Consider the following 12,877-nt stretch of genomic DNA (forward strand, 5'->3'; position numbering starts at 1 on the left):
TTTAATGAAAGACTCTTCCTATGCCAGACTTGAAGTCACCACATATTCCCCTCATACTCCATTTCTGTGGTATGGCACATCACCAGAAACTCTTGATGGAATTAAATCCTCAATATTCAAAATGCTCATATCCATTGTAGTTCCAATCCTTAAAAAGAAAATATTCTTTATGCTGAATGCATTTTTATGAACTCTAGAAAAATCGACATATTTCAGTAAGATTTAAGTAGGAGTACAAGTGAATTAAACCATTCAGATAAAAATGCAACTAAAGCTGCATTCGCTGCTTTGATGACTCAGGAACATTTATATATGATTTAGTGTAATACTCCATCCACATAAAAAGGCATTCTATTTCTTTATTTTTTTATTTGACAAGCAGCAATATCATGTTTGTCATTTTAATGTAGATACAATTATTAGGTTATCTGTCATATTACGATATTTCAGTTTTTTATTTTATGTCCTTGAAGATACATTAAAAAAAAAAAAAACACACACATCAACTGCAAACGTGAAGGGGAGAAAAAGCATGGTACCCAACCAAATTTCCACATTTCAGCAATACTTCACTCATTCTTTAATAAAGGTTTACGAAATGTCATAATGACATGAGCTTGAAATATCTCTAGGCATTATCTCTGACGCTCATGACGTGGCACTGGTGATGTTGTAAACAGCAGAAAGACAGGGGCTGCCAAATGACCAAATTATGGAGGCCTAGGCCTGCTCTTTTCCCCACAGGAACACACCAAATGGTGATGGCAACGATCTTCTCACACCCACACAGGAGGAGAGCAACATCATGCTACGTAACTTATTCATCTGCTGAAGCCTGGCTGCGTTCAATGTACTGTTTGTCTATCAGCACTTCAATACACTTCTCAATCATGCTGATACTAGGGTTGAACCTAGCTCTTGACTGGCTAATCACCTGTAAGAGAGACATGGGTGTCAAACTACTGCCAATTAATCAGTCATAAATAATTACTTTTAACCAATCAGCTATAAAAGTTTCTCAATTTTATTGAGGTTCCATCAAGGATATCTAAGCCATATAGAAAAATATACTTAAAATAATTATGAAATTATATTAAACAGAATAAAATCATCTTAAATGGATACACATGATATATCAAGTAAGCTAGTGCCATAACAATATTAAAAATTTTAAACTTAGAGAGCAGTGCATAAGGAGACGGAGAATTAGATCAATTCTGACATGAACAAAAATAATAATTTATGCAAAGTAAGGAAAAAGCCTAATGTTTATGTTGTGAAGAAATTAAAATGCAAAACATATATATAGCAAAATCTAATATTCATACATAAATAAATTAAACTATCAACTAATTAATCTATCTAAATACCCATACCCTTAAGCTTCCCTTACTCAACTTTCAGCTCTTAGCTGAAGTAACACTTCAAGATTTTTATGTACATTCTCACAGTATTGTATAACTTTTTTCAGTGCATGTTACTGTAATTTTATATTGCATACTAGAGGCCCAGTGCATGGATTCGTGCACTGGTGGGGTCCCTCAGCCTGGCCTGTGCCCTCTCGCAATCCAGGACCCCTTGGGGGATGTCGGACTGCCAGTTTCGGCCTGATCTCCGCAGGCCAGGTCGAGGGACCCCACTGGTGCACAAATCTGTGCACTAGGCCTCTAGTATGCATATAAGATCTTTGGTTAATCTCTTCCCACCCTCCCCTCTCCCCTTTTCCCTCTGAGATTCATCAGTCTGTTCCATGTTTCCATGCCTGTGCATTGAGCGTCTGCCCCCTGGTGGTCAGTGCACGACATAGCAACCAGTTGAGTGGTCGGGTGGTCGCTTAGGCTTTTATATATATAGATTATTTCAATAATGTATTTCTTCCCTATTATACTGTGAACTACAAAAGGGCAGGAACCACATTTTGCTTTGCTCTGCATTAAACTCCCAACAGCAAACACAGTGCTATCGCATCATAGACACTCAATATACTTATGGAATGAGTCTTTGATGTGGTCAACTTCCTCCAATAACTGGAGAAAAGACTCAATAAACTGGTGAAGTTTATACCTCTGAACTCAAGCCAAAGCAACTCTGAACTTAATTCTGAAATTAAAAGTGGGTACTGTTCCCATTATGTAATGAAGCATATCTTTATGCTATTTGCGAATCACTGGATTTCTGTAATCATCTTTACAAAGAAACATTATTCATCTGTACATTGGTAATACTCTCTACCCCAAGAAGTTTTGGAGACTTTTCCCTCTTTTACCTCTTGAATAAGGGCATTATGCCGAAGTACTTTTCGTGCTTTCATGATACGAACTATAGCAGCTTGGAGACACATTTTCTGGTCCTCATCTACAGCACTTCTAGTTTGTTCCACTTCCTGTTTACAGGTGGGAAAAAGTAAATGAGACAGTAAATCATAATTGTTCTGAATTCATTTTATCAGTGAATTTAAATAAATTTCTAATCAATACTGAGCATTGGGTAGAGGAGGGTATAGACAGTGGTCGGCAAACTGCGGCTCGCGAGTCACATGCGGCTCTTTGGCCCCTTGAGTGTGGCTCTTCCACAAAATACCGACTTCTGCGCATGGGCCACGAAGTTTCAATCGCACTGTACGTGCGCGCCTGCACATGGTATTTTGTGGAAGAGCCACACTCAAGGGGCCAAAGGGCCGCATGTGGCTTGCGAGCTGCAGTTTGCTGACCACTGGTATAGGAGAATAAATAATGATGAACAGAGACTTGACTTAGAACTTAAATGACACAGAACAGTAATTTTCAAGAATGCTGTCCTTTCAGTGAGTACACACACTATACCACAATGCTTTTAGATGCTTCAGTAAATGGCTCCAAGTGCATACTGGATTGGGCTTCAAGGGGAAGAACTGTGGAGGGTTCTATTTGGCTCAAGCAGAGAAGCCAGAAAGGATGAGCCCAAAAGGGCATAAATCATACAGCTCAAGGTAACAGTAGAAGCAAGGCATAGAAGTCGGCAATGCCACATTAATAGGGATCTCATAACGGCTTTTAACAGATAAAAATATAACCCATATCTTACAAATTATTATTCATTAGTCTGAAGGAAAATAGAACATTGAACATTTTAGGGTTCAAATTTAATAGCAATTCATTAACATTTGTTTTCCCATGGGGAAGTTCCTGAAGTGGGCCTGACATCATATATACCTTCACATCCTGCCCCAAGCCCAACGACATAGGTAGCAATTAGGAAGCGTAAGTGATGTGAACAGGCCATCCCAGAAATAAGCAATAATCACTGCTGAGTTAAAGAAATCAACAGTACACATGCAAACTGGCTTATCTGGTAGTCTGGACTCCACTCCACACCTCATAGATCACAATTTGAGTTCTGACAAGGTTCCCAGGTGGTTCATTTACACATGAAACTTTGAGAAGCATTTTTAACAATTTTCCTTTGAAAGAAATTAGTTGTAAAACTTTCCCTTATTTTACAAATGAAAAATCTAAGAGATTATATTACTATTCAAGATAGGAATTTTTAGAAAGATGCAAAGCAGAGCAATACATTTAGTTTAAGAGCAATGCAGCACCCTTTTCCTTAGGTACCCATTATACCACTGTTTTTAAAATCTAAACTATTAACAGAGATTTTGTTTATAGGGTTAGTAAATGCAAAGAATATGCCAGAAAAGATATATCATATCATTAATTTTGATGTGCAGAGTTTTGCATCATTTCTCATTGTTACTCTACTTGCAAAGTACAATGCTTTAATATTTCCAAAAGAAATGACATAGAAAAGCTCTTACCTGTGGTGTGTCTTTCTGCATTGATGTAGTAATTTTAAATTTTTTTCTTTTACTGCTGAAGTTCATATTTAATGAAAATGAAGATTCTGCATCAATATCTTCCTACAATTACAAATAATTCACTTATATTTATAAAACATAAAACCATTACATAAGAGTTGCTGCAAACAATATGCTATGAAATAACCAAGAAAAAACATCCTAAATTCTCATAATCTTTTACATTATAAAGATTATTTGAGAGAAAAATGATTGTCTTCTTTCAAACAAAGAAGTAAAAAACAAATCTTTTCTAATTTTACACTTGATAGAATTTTAATCAATTTAGATTAAATAAGTAAGCAAATTTCTGGCCTACTACATATATTACCTTTGGATAAGACAAAAGAGTCAAGCTCACTGGCTTAAACAGAACTTGACATTATAATTTTTATGAAATGTCGACTCATAATTTTCCCATCACCCCATTTTGAAAAACTGAACCAAATGTCTTTTTAAGTGCTGCAATAACAATACCAATTATAAGTTACCTGACTATAAAAGCAAGCTGTTTCCAGTGGCACACAAGTATCATTTCTCCATGACCCTGGTGTGATTCTGCCAAGAGTCTGCTCTTCAATTCATGTTTTATTCACTCTGCCAGAAGCAAGTGGCCTTTCCTCAAGTGAAAGTTTTTAAGGCAACTTTTAGAATCACAACTTCTCTATCAGGCTTAAGAAAGCCACTCATATCATATACTGAAATTTCTCTATCAGCAGGATCAAGAAGCACTTAAGTAGGCCCTGGCCGGTGTGGGTCAGTGGTTAGAGCTTTGACCTTCACACTGAAGGGTGGAGGGTTCGATTCCTGTCAAAGGCATGTGCCTGGGTTGCAGGTTCTATCCCTGGTCGGGGTACATGTGGAGGCAACCAAGCGATGTTGATGTCTCTTTCTCTCTCCCCTCCTGCCTTCCCTCCCTTCCACTCTCTCTGAAAATCAATGGAGAAGATATCCTTGGATGTGGATTAACAACAACAAAAAAAGAAGCACTTGGTATGGTAGATAGACTCAGTTTCAATAATAAATTAAGAAATTCTAAGAAACCAGCAGATTCATAATTAAAATTTAATGTGCAAACAATCTATATTTATTTTGTATATTTTTGGGCAGTGAAAATAACACATTTAAAAATATATATATAACTTCTAACTTCAGCAATTAAGCTTAAAATTTTTTAACTTAAAATAAGTTCATTGTTTTAAGTCATAATTAATTTCTGTATTTAAAATCTTAATATTAAGAATTTTAACATTTAAAGATTCTGAAGTAAAAAAATTTAATCACTTCTCAAAATTAAGAAAAGCCTTTGAAAGACTTGAATTTCAGAATATATGTAATTTAGAACTGTTCAACTATAGGATATAAAATGTTATCATAATCTTAGAGATGTCAGCAAAATGAATTGATGAGAGAAGTAAGTTGTAGGCTATTAACTTTACCAAAATAAAAATGAAATACCATCTACAAGAATTTTTTTCTTAGAGGTACAATAATTTGAAGTAGGAGATTTAACCCACATCAGTTGCTTTTTAAAAACCATTTAATTATCCAAGATATCTATAGTAATAAAAGGGTAATATGCTAATTAGACTAGATGTCCTCCCGGACATCACTCCGGACATCCTTCCAGACGAAGCTGGGGCCAGAGCGAAGCCTGGGTCCTGGGTGCCTGCCAGTGGCCGGAGGGAAGCCGCCCAGGTCCCAGGTGCCTGCTGGCAGCCGGAGGGAAGCAGCCTGGGTCCCGGGTTCCTGCTGGCAGCCAGCCGGAGCGAAGCCGGCGCTGGCCACTGGGGGAAGGAAGGCCTACTCTTGCATGAATTTTCGTGTATCGGGCCTCTAGTATTAGAATAACAAAAACTTACTACTGTAAAGAAAAGTTATAAAGAAAAAGGAATATACTATTGGCTTGCTAGTCTCATGATAGGTATTTTAAAAATATGGAGGTTATTTGAGTTCTGAAATTAAAGGATATGAAAGTGAGTGTGTTGGGTTCCAGTTACACATGTTAAATATCATACAAATGACATCAATAGGCTGTTATTTCCTACTACAGAACCATACAGTTAAACATTAACCAAAAATACATGGGGGAAAAAATCTTGGAAAGTTTTAAGATAAGCTACAGTTTTCAAACTCAATCAAAAATTCTCAATGGCAATTTTTTTTCCAATTTCTTAGTACATTGTCATAGTATAGGACAAAGAAAATCAAACTGTAAAGGGCACATAGGCACCAATTTACATAGCCTTCTCTGTGACTCCTCAAGTTCACAGTTGTAAGGAACCAGCAGTAATGTAGCTGATTCAAGTGCTTTCCAAAGTACCAAGGGCATTAACAATTATAACCTACTTTCAATACTGTGAACATCCCATGAAAATGCTTTAATGTTTACAACGCTTAAATTCCTTGACCTTTAAATTCCCATACCTTTTCTGAATCATGGTTAATCATTTTCACATCAAGTAATGATTTGATTGTTTTTGTCAGTTCCTTTTCATTCATCTGTGTGCTGTCTTGAAGCTCTTTATAGCTGACAGTTTCACTGTTGTTGAAGGCTAGAAGAACTGCCATTTGGTATGTTGTAACCATGGCTACATATGGTTTGCCCAAATAGTTCATTTTAACTTCACCTAAAATTAAAACAAAATTGTGACAATAAACTGGTCATTCAAAGAAACATTTTGAAATTACTTGAATAATAACTGTCTATTTTGGATATTATTCTCCTTTATTAATTGTAAAGCCATTCTTGCTGGCAATGTAATTATTTTGTTTGTTTGAGGGATTGGGGGTAGGGCTCTTAGTTTTGAGTATAAATCATGGTTAAGCTATCATAACTTTACCAGCAGGGTTTAAACAATGTCTTTAGTCAATGGAAGGCTAACTAAAACTTAGAAAAAAACAGTAAGAGGAGGTGGGGATAGGAAAAAAAACCCAAAACAAAACAGACAAAGGGGAGAGAATGTCGGCTTGCTATTAGCAATGGCTTCATGTGCTGTCTCCATCTGCTCTATTCCAGGGAAGGGTCAAGCCTACAGGGAGGTCTATGAGCACATAGGAAATGCTTATCCTACAGCTTTGATTAAACTATAACTTCTGCCAACATTTTTAAAATTGCATCTTTCTTCCCAGCAATTTTCTAGGGGAAAACAAGAATGGGAGAGATAGATAGATCCTAATTTTATTTAAACAGTTGATAGAATAACAGTGTGCTAGACTCTACCTTACCCCCTAAGAGCTATTAAATATACAGCAGGTTTAGTTGTACTGCAGTTCTGCAATATCCCAGGGAGAGAGAACACTGAAAAGCTTGCAACAAACTGTGACCAACATGTATGCATTCTGTGAAATTCAGTAACAGTCAAAAAAGCTAAGGTAAATCAAAGAACTACTTCCTAAATCATAAAGTTGTGGTACAGTGATTGCGTGTTCTCTCTCTCTCTCTCTCTCTCTCTCTCTCTCTCTCACACACACACACACACACACCCCTTGCATTATTTGACTGTCAATGGATTATAAACTAACCCAGCATGAAAACTGGTTTCAGAACCCTATATTTTAACTCAAGGAAGCTGTATTTCACATAACTGAACCCTAGAGGCTGCATTCCCCATATTAGTAACTCTGATCAAGATTTTGTGCTTCTTTATTCACTATTTAATTAAAGATTTTAAAGAATATAATTTTATTCTCCAATTTATTATCAGAACACACATGCCTATTTTAACTTTTATTATACCTTGACTTATTTAAAAAAACAAACTGATATTCAGAAATATTCTTCAAAATGATTTGGGAGGAAAAAAATCCCTAATCTCTGAATTTTCATGAAAGAAAGTTTAATATATTAATTAGAATATTCTATTCACACAAAGAGTTTAAGTAAGAAATTATCACTAGGTGTATACTACTAACAATTAGTATAAAGAGTACATTAAGGGCTTTCATCTCAACATTTAAGTTTGGAAAACGTGGCAAGGAGCAAAACATCACATAAACTACATTCTATCATTTGCGTGATGACTGTTTAGTCATATACCAGAAACCAATATAAAACAACTAGAGGCTTGGTGCATGATTTTGTGCACAGGTGGGACCCGGCCGGCCGGCCCGCCTCGATCTGGGTCATTTGGGCCAGGCTGGCTGGGAGGAGGGGCCGCAGGCAGTAGGCCAGCTGGCCCCGTCCCCTGGTCGAACTCCTGGTCGAGGGGACAATTTGCCTATTAGCCTTTTATTATATAGGATGCAACAAGCACTTAAATGACTAAATGAGACCATCAGCCAGCATGTCCTTGATGTTGTAATATGATGCCATGGGCTTGGAAACAGAATGAGTCTTCTGTGCCATAAACAGTCTTTTATTATCACTAGAAACAAAACAGCATGAGGAGACAGTGCAAATAAGGAGTCAAAGTGTCACTTATTATCAAGTACAGTCTGCAACTTAAAAAAGGGTTCAACTAGTAAGCTTTGTATTACACTTTTTTCTTGCTATTTTTTTTTTCTCAATAAATTATCAAGATCAGGGGAACATGGACCTCTTCCCACTTTTCCAGCATCATGCTCTTACTGGTCAGCTCATGGCTGAAAAGACTGGGACCTAAATATTGCCCTTCAAATTACCTGCTAAATGAAAAGGGGAATATATCTTTACAATGGAGCTATCTGTTGGTCACCACCTTAACCAAGTGAGCAACTTTAGTGTCGCTAATAGTGGGACAATCTGATATTACATGTCCTCTGTTGTAATGTAATATTAAGATCAGAAAATCCTTAGTATTCTTGCCAACAATATTTAATCTGAATATAATGAAACTTTTAGACCTAATTTCCACTTCACAGAAAATATAGAGAATCAGAAAACAAATAAAATACATCACAATTAAGTAATGTGACAAATCCAGAATGCCGGTCTTAAAAAAAATATGTCCAGAGGGTTAGAGTGGTCGTGGGGGGAAGATGATGGAGAAAGTATTAGATAAGAAAAGGGTATCAAGGACTGGGCTGTTCTAAATGTTATTACTATATGTTTTTCTTGCTGAATGTTAAAATATAAACAGGACAAGCTTCACAGAATCTCAATGGTATAAATGTAACTGAAAGGTTTAAAGAGAATAAAACTATATGAGGGGTCTGTTCTATATGAGACTCCCACTTACTGCTGACCACTGGAAAAGCTGCCTGGCCTGTCTCGACAGCAAAGCATAGTAACCACCTAAACATGTTTTGTTCAGCACTTCAGAAGGTGGTAGAGAAAGTGTTAGATAAGAAAAGAGTATCAAGGTCTGGGCAGTTCTAAATGTTATTACTAAATGTCAGCCCCGTTAGATGCGTTAATTAGTGTTTCTATTCCCATTTTGGGTATAGGGTTGTCAGAAATGTAGTTTCAGTTCTAGTGTACACTTGGCTTCTGGTTGGTTGGACAGGAACTATCTTTGGGATGCCTGATTCAGGGCCCAACTTACATCTAACAATGGAGGGTTGAGGAATGCCTGAGGGGCATATCCAAGACATCCTCGGTAACAATCTCTGGTCTGGTTGCCTGGCATGCAGGAAATGGATTTTATTCTTTATGTATATATTTGCATTTGCCTTATTTGTCTGATATGTAAATGTGCCAGTATTTTTATGGTAGTCACCCTGGAATTCTGTTACTGGCCTTCTTGGCAAGCTGAGAGTCAGTTATACTATTACTGGTCAGTGCCAGGTTGTTTGAAAGGTTGAAAATACCTCTTAAGAAAAATGGGAAATATATTTAAAAGAACCCAAGGACTGGAAACTGAGCCATCAGGCAAGATATTGCCAGTTCTTGAGGGCCTCTCAGAGAAGACCTCCTTGATTGCTTGCCCCCAGGTGTCCTCAAACTAGGGGAACCCTGCCTCCCTCTCAGGGAGGCCTGTTTCTTTTAGGCTCCCTTTTGCTGTTCCTCCCTGCTATCAGCCTCCCAATTCTTTTGGTTCCCCCTAATCTGTTAGGAACGCCGTTGAAAACATTTCCAGAACATGAAATTAATACTCCCACCCTGTATCCCTAAGTCCACTACCTGTCAAGGTACTAGTTTTCACCCAGAGGCTAAATTGTGCCCCCTCAGACAGGTTCTGGACAGGGAAGAGGGAATGAATGGTCACTGTACATGTTCCTTTCTCAACATCAGATCTGTATATTGGAAGGGAAATACTAAGGGACTTCAAGCTGATCCAGAGAGGTTTATTAGCTTGATTAATGGTATATTCATGACCTATAATTCCACTTGGGGAGATATTCAATCCCTCCTAACCATTTTCCTCACTATTAAGGAAAAAATGACTGTACTGTTAAAAGCCAAGGAAGAGGCTGATAAACATACTTCTCAGTCTAATAATCAAATCTGGCAGCCAGCAGATGAGTTAATTCCCAATACTAATCTTCAGTGCGACCCCAATGACAGAATAAACTGGGCTCACCTTGAGTATTACAGGAACCTATTGCTGAAGGGTATGAAGGACACTGGTTGCTGCCATCCAAATTGGGGCAAAGTTAGAAACATCCAACAAAAGCTAAGAGGTAATTCTTAGAAAATTTTAAAAAATGCTTAAGGTAATCATACACCACCCAGGAAGTGAAGCTATCCTGAATACCCACCTCATATCTCAGAGTGCTCCGATACCTACAGAAAGTTACAAAAGATAGCGGTGGGATCTACCATTCCCACCTCCCAATTAATAGAAGCAGCCTTTTGGATTTTCAGCAACAGAGATGTGACAGGAAAAAAAAAGGAAGAAAGAAAGATGAAAAAAAACAAGCTGCTTTTCTGGCTGTCACCCGCTAGGCTTTGGGTAATCAGGGGACAAAAGGCAGAAGACCACCTTGTGTGAGTAACCCCAGGCCCCACCGTGGGACCAACCAAAGTTGTCCAGCAAAGCTAAAGTCTAACCAATGTGTATATTGCAAACAAAAGGGTCACTGGAAGAAATAATGCCCTAATCGTCCTCAGAGAAGAAAGGGAAGCTCCTAATTCTTTACAGTTACCCCAGATGAAGACTGACTCGGGGTCAGGGGGCTCCCCTTTAGGCCCCAAAGGATAACATTCCAATCTCCCATGAGGATACCTGGGTTACTTTGTTCTTACTAGCCAGGAAGGCCCCCTCTCCAAGAGGGAATGTAATATTAAAGGGGTGTTGAGAAACCCAGACACAAAGAAATTTTTTGAGACTCTGACATGTGAAATAGGGTCCCATTCTTTTCTCTATGTACGTGAGTGTCCAGTTCCCCTCTAAGGAAGGAACCTATTAAGTAAATTGGGGGCTACCATACACTTAGCCAAGATAAAGTTAAAGCACCTGATTCCAAATGATAGCGGAAAAGATTTCATGGTCCTACTCCATTGGGTCTCAAAAGGCCAAAGACCTATACCCACAGAGATTCTTGACCAGGTTAATCCAGCTATTCAGGCACAAGGAGAATTTGAAGGGCAAAGAATGCCCTACCTTTTAAAGTAGTAATCAAACAGCAGACCACTGGCCCTGCATTAAACAATAACCCTTGAAACCTGAGGCAAAAATAGGAATTGCCCCTATCCTAAAAGTATTTCTAGAATAGGGATTCATTCAGCCTTGTCAGTCACCCTGTAACACCACCATCCTTCCCCTTAAGAAATGGAACCCAGGAGAATATAGATTTGTATAAGGCTTAAGGGCCATGAATGAAGTATATACACCCTACCACTGTTCCTAACCCCTCTACCCTGTTGGCCAATCCCTCAGGACCTAGCAAATACTATACAGTTCTAGATTTGAAGGATGCTTTCTTTTGCATTCTCTTGGACCATGACTCCCAGAAGATTTTTTGCATTTGAATGGTAAGATCCTGACACCCATCAAAGTCCCAGCATTGCTGGACTGTGTTACCACCAGGTTTCAAAAACTCCCCAGCCCTCTTTGGAGAGGCTCTTGTAAAAGATTAAAAATATGACTCTACTACAATATGTAGATGACATTTTAACTACCACAGCTTTGATAAAGAAACTGCAGAGAGAAACACTATTCAGCAGAAAAAGGACACAAAGTATGCCAGAAAAAGGTCCAGATACCTAAATTAGAAGTACCTGGATTTTCTTAATTCCCAAGGACAGAGAAACTTACTGCAGAGTGAAAGGCAGTAAGCCAGAGAGTAAAAGGCAGTAATAGCCAGTCTAGCTCCACCATGGAACTAGAGGCAATTGAGATGTTTTCTTGGAATGACAGGATTCTGTAGGCTCTGGATCCCTTGTTCCTCAAGACTACCTTGGAGAGTAGTAAAAGAACCCTTGGGGGAGAAACCAAGATGGCGGCATAGGTAAACACCTGAAATTGCTGCCTCGCATAACCACACCAAAAATACAACTAAGAGTCAAAACAGACATCATCCAGAACCACAGGAAGGCTGGCTGAGTGGAAATTCTACAACTAGAAGGAAAGAGAAAAGCACACTGAGACTCAGAGGAGGTGCACAAGTAAAGTGCAGAGGTATGGAGGCACGTGCGGAAAGGGTGGGCAACTGAGGACGCGGTTGTCTTTTTCAATCGGGAGGGAGACACACGCTCCCGCTCTGAATCCTAGTTCCGGGCTAGCCTCTGGGGACCCAGACTCATACGGGGAGACAATGGACTGTCTGGCATCGGGCGGAACTCGAGGGCGGCTTTCTCTCAGAGGAGCTTGCAGCGATTACCGCGGGACACTGAGACCCAGGACCTCTTAGGGTAGGACTGAGGATCAGCCAAAGCTGTTTGCTCTGCCCTGTTGATTTCCTGAGACCCCGCCCGACCCAAGCGGTGTGCAGAGGCTTTTGCATATGAATGACCTGGCCCTTTGCAAATTAAAATTACCTAACAAACTGCAGCTGGGTCACAGAGACCCAGAACATCCAAAAGAAGGCCCAAGGCCCCACAGCAGCTTGCATTGCTTCACAGCTGGGCCTCATCTGGGCACCTCCAAATCCCAAACAAAGAAGAGGAATCTGCAGATCTCTCCATAGCTCCTGCTGGGTAGCCTCAGGCAGAGGCTAAATTAGCACCTCCTTAGAGAT

At 38.9% G+C, this 12,877-nt stretch overlaps 1 protein-coding gene across 6 annotated transcripts in view; it reads right to left on the reverse strand.

Moving 5' to 3' along the window:
• Window positions 1–340: 340 nt before the first annotated feature.
• CUL2 (cullin 2) overlaps window positions 341–12,877 on the reverse strand; it is a 167,310-nt gene continuing 154,773 nt past the window's right edge. For all 6 annotated transcript variants that reach the window (XM_005873394.2, XM_014545445.1, XM_014545444.1 and 3 more), the window contains 4 exons: window positions 6,263–6,465; window positions 3,797–3,898; window positions 2,267–2,383; window positions 341–934 (listed from right to left, as the gene is read on the reverse strand). In XM_005873394.2, coding sequence (XP_005873456.1) covers window positions 818–934; window positions 2,267–2,383; window positions 3,797–3,898; window positions 6,263–6,465 — 539 coding nt within the window. In that variant the 3' untranslated portion in view covers window positions 341–817. The remainder of the gene's footprint in view (window positions 935–2,266; window positions 2,384–3,796; window positions 3,899–6,262; window positions 6,466–12,877) is intronic.

The sequence above is a fragment of the Myotis brandtii genome, unplaced genomic scaffold (genome assembly GCF_000412655.1).
Source record: "Myotis brandtii unplaced genomic scaffold, ASM41265v1 scaffold41, whole genome shotgun sequence".
Classification (NCBI taxonomy): Eukaryota; Metazoa; Chordata; class Mammalia; order Chiroptera; family Vespertilionidae; genus Myotis; species Myotis brandtii.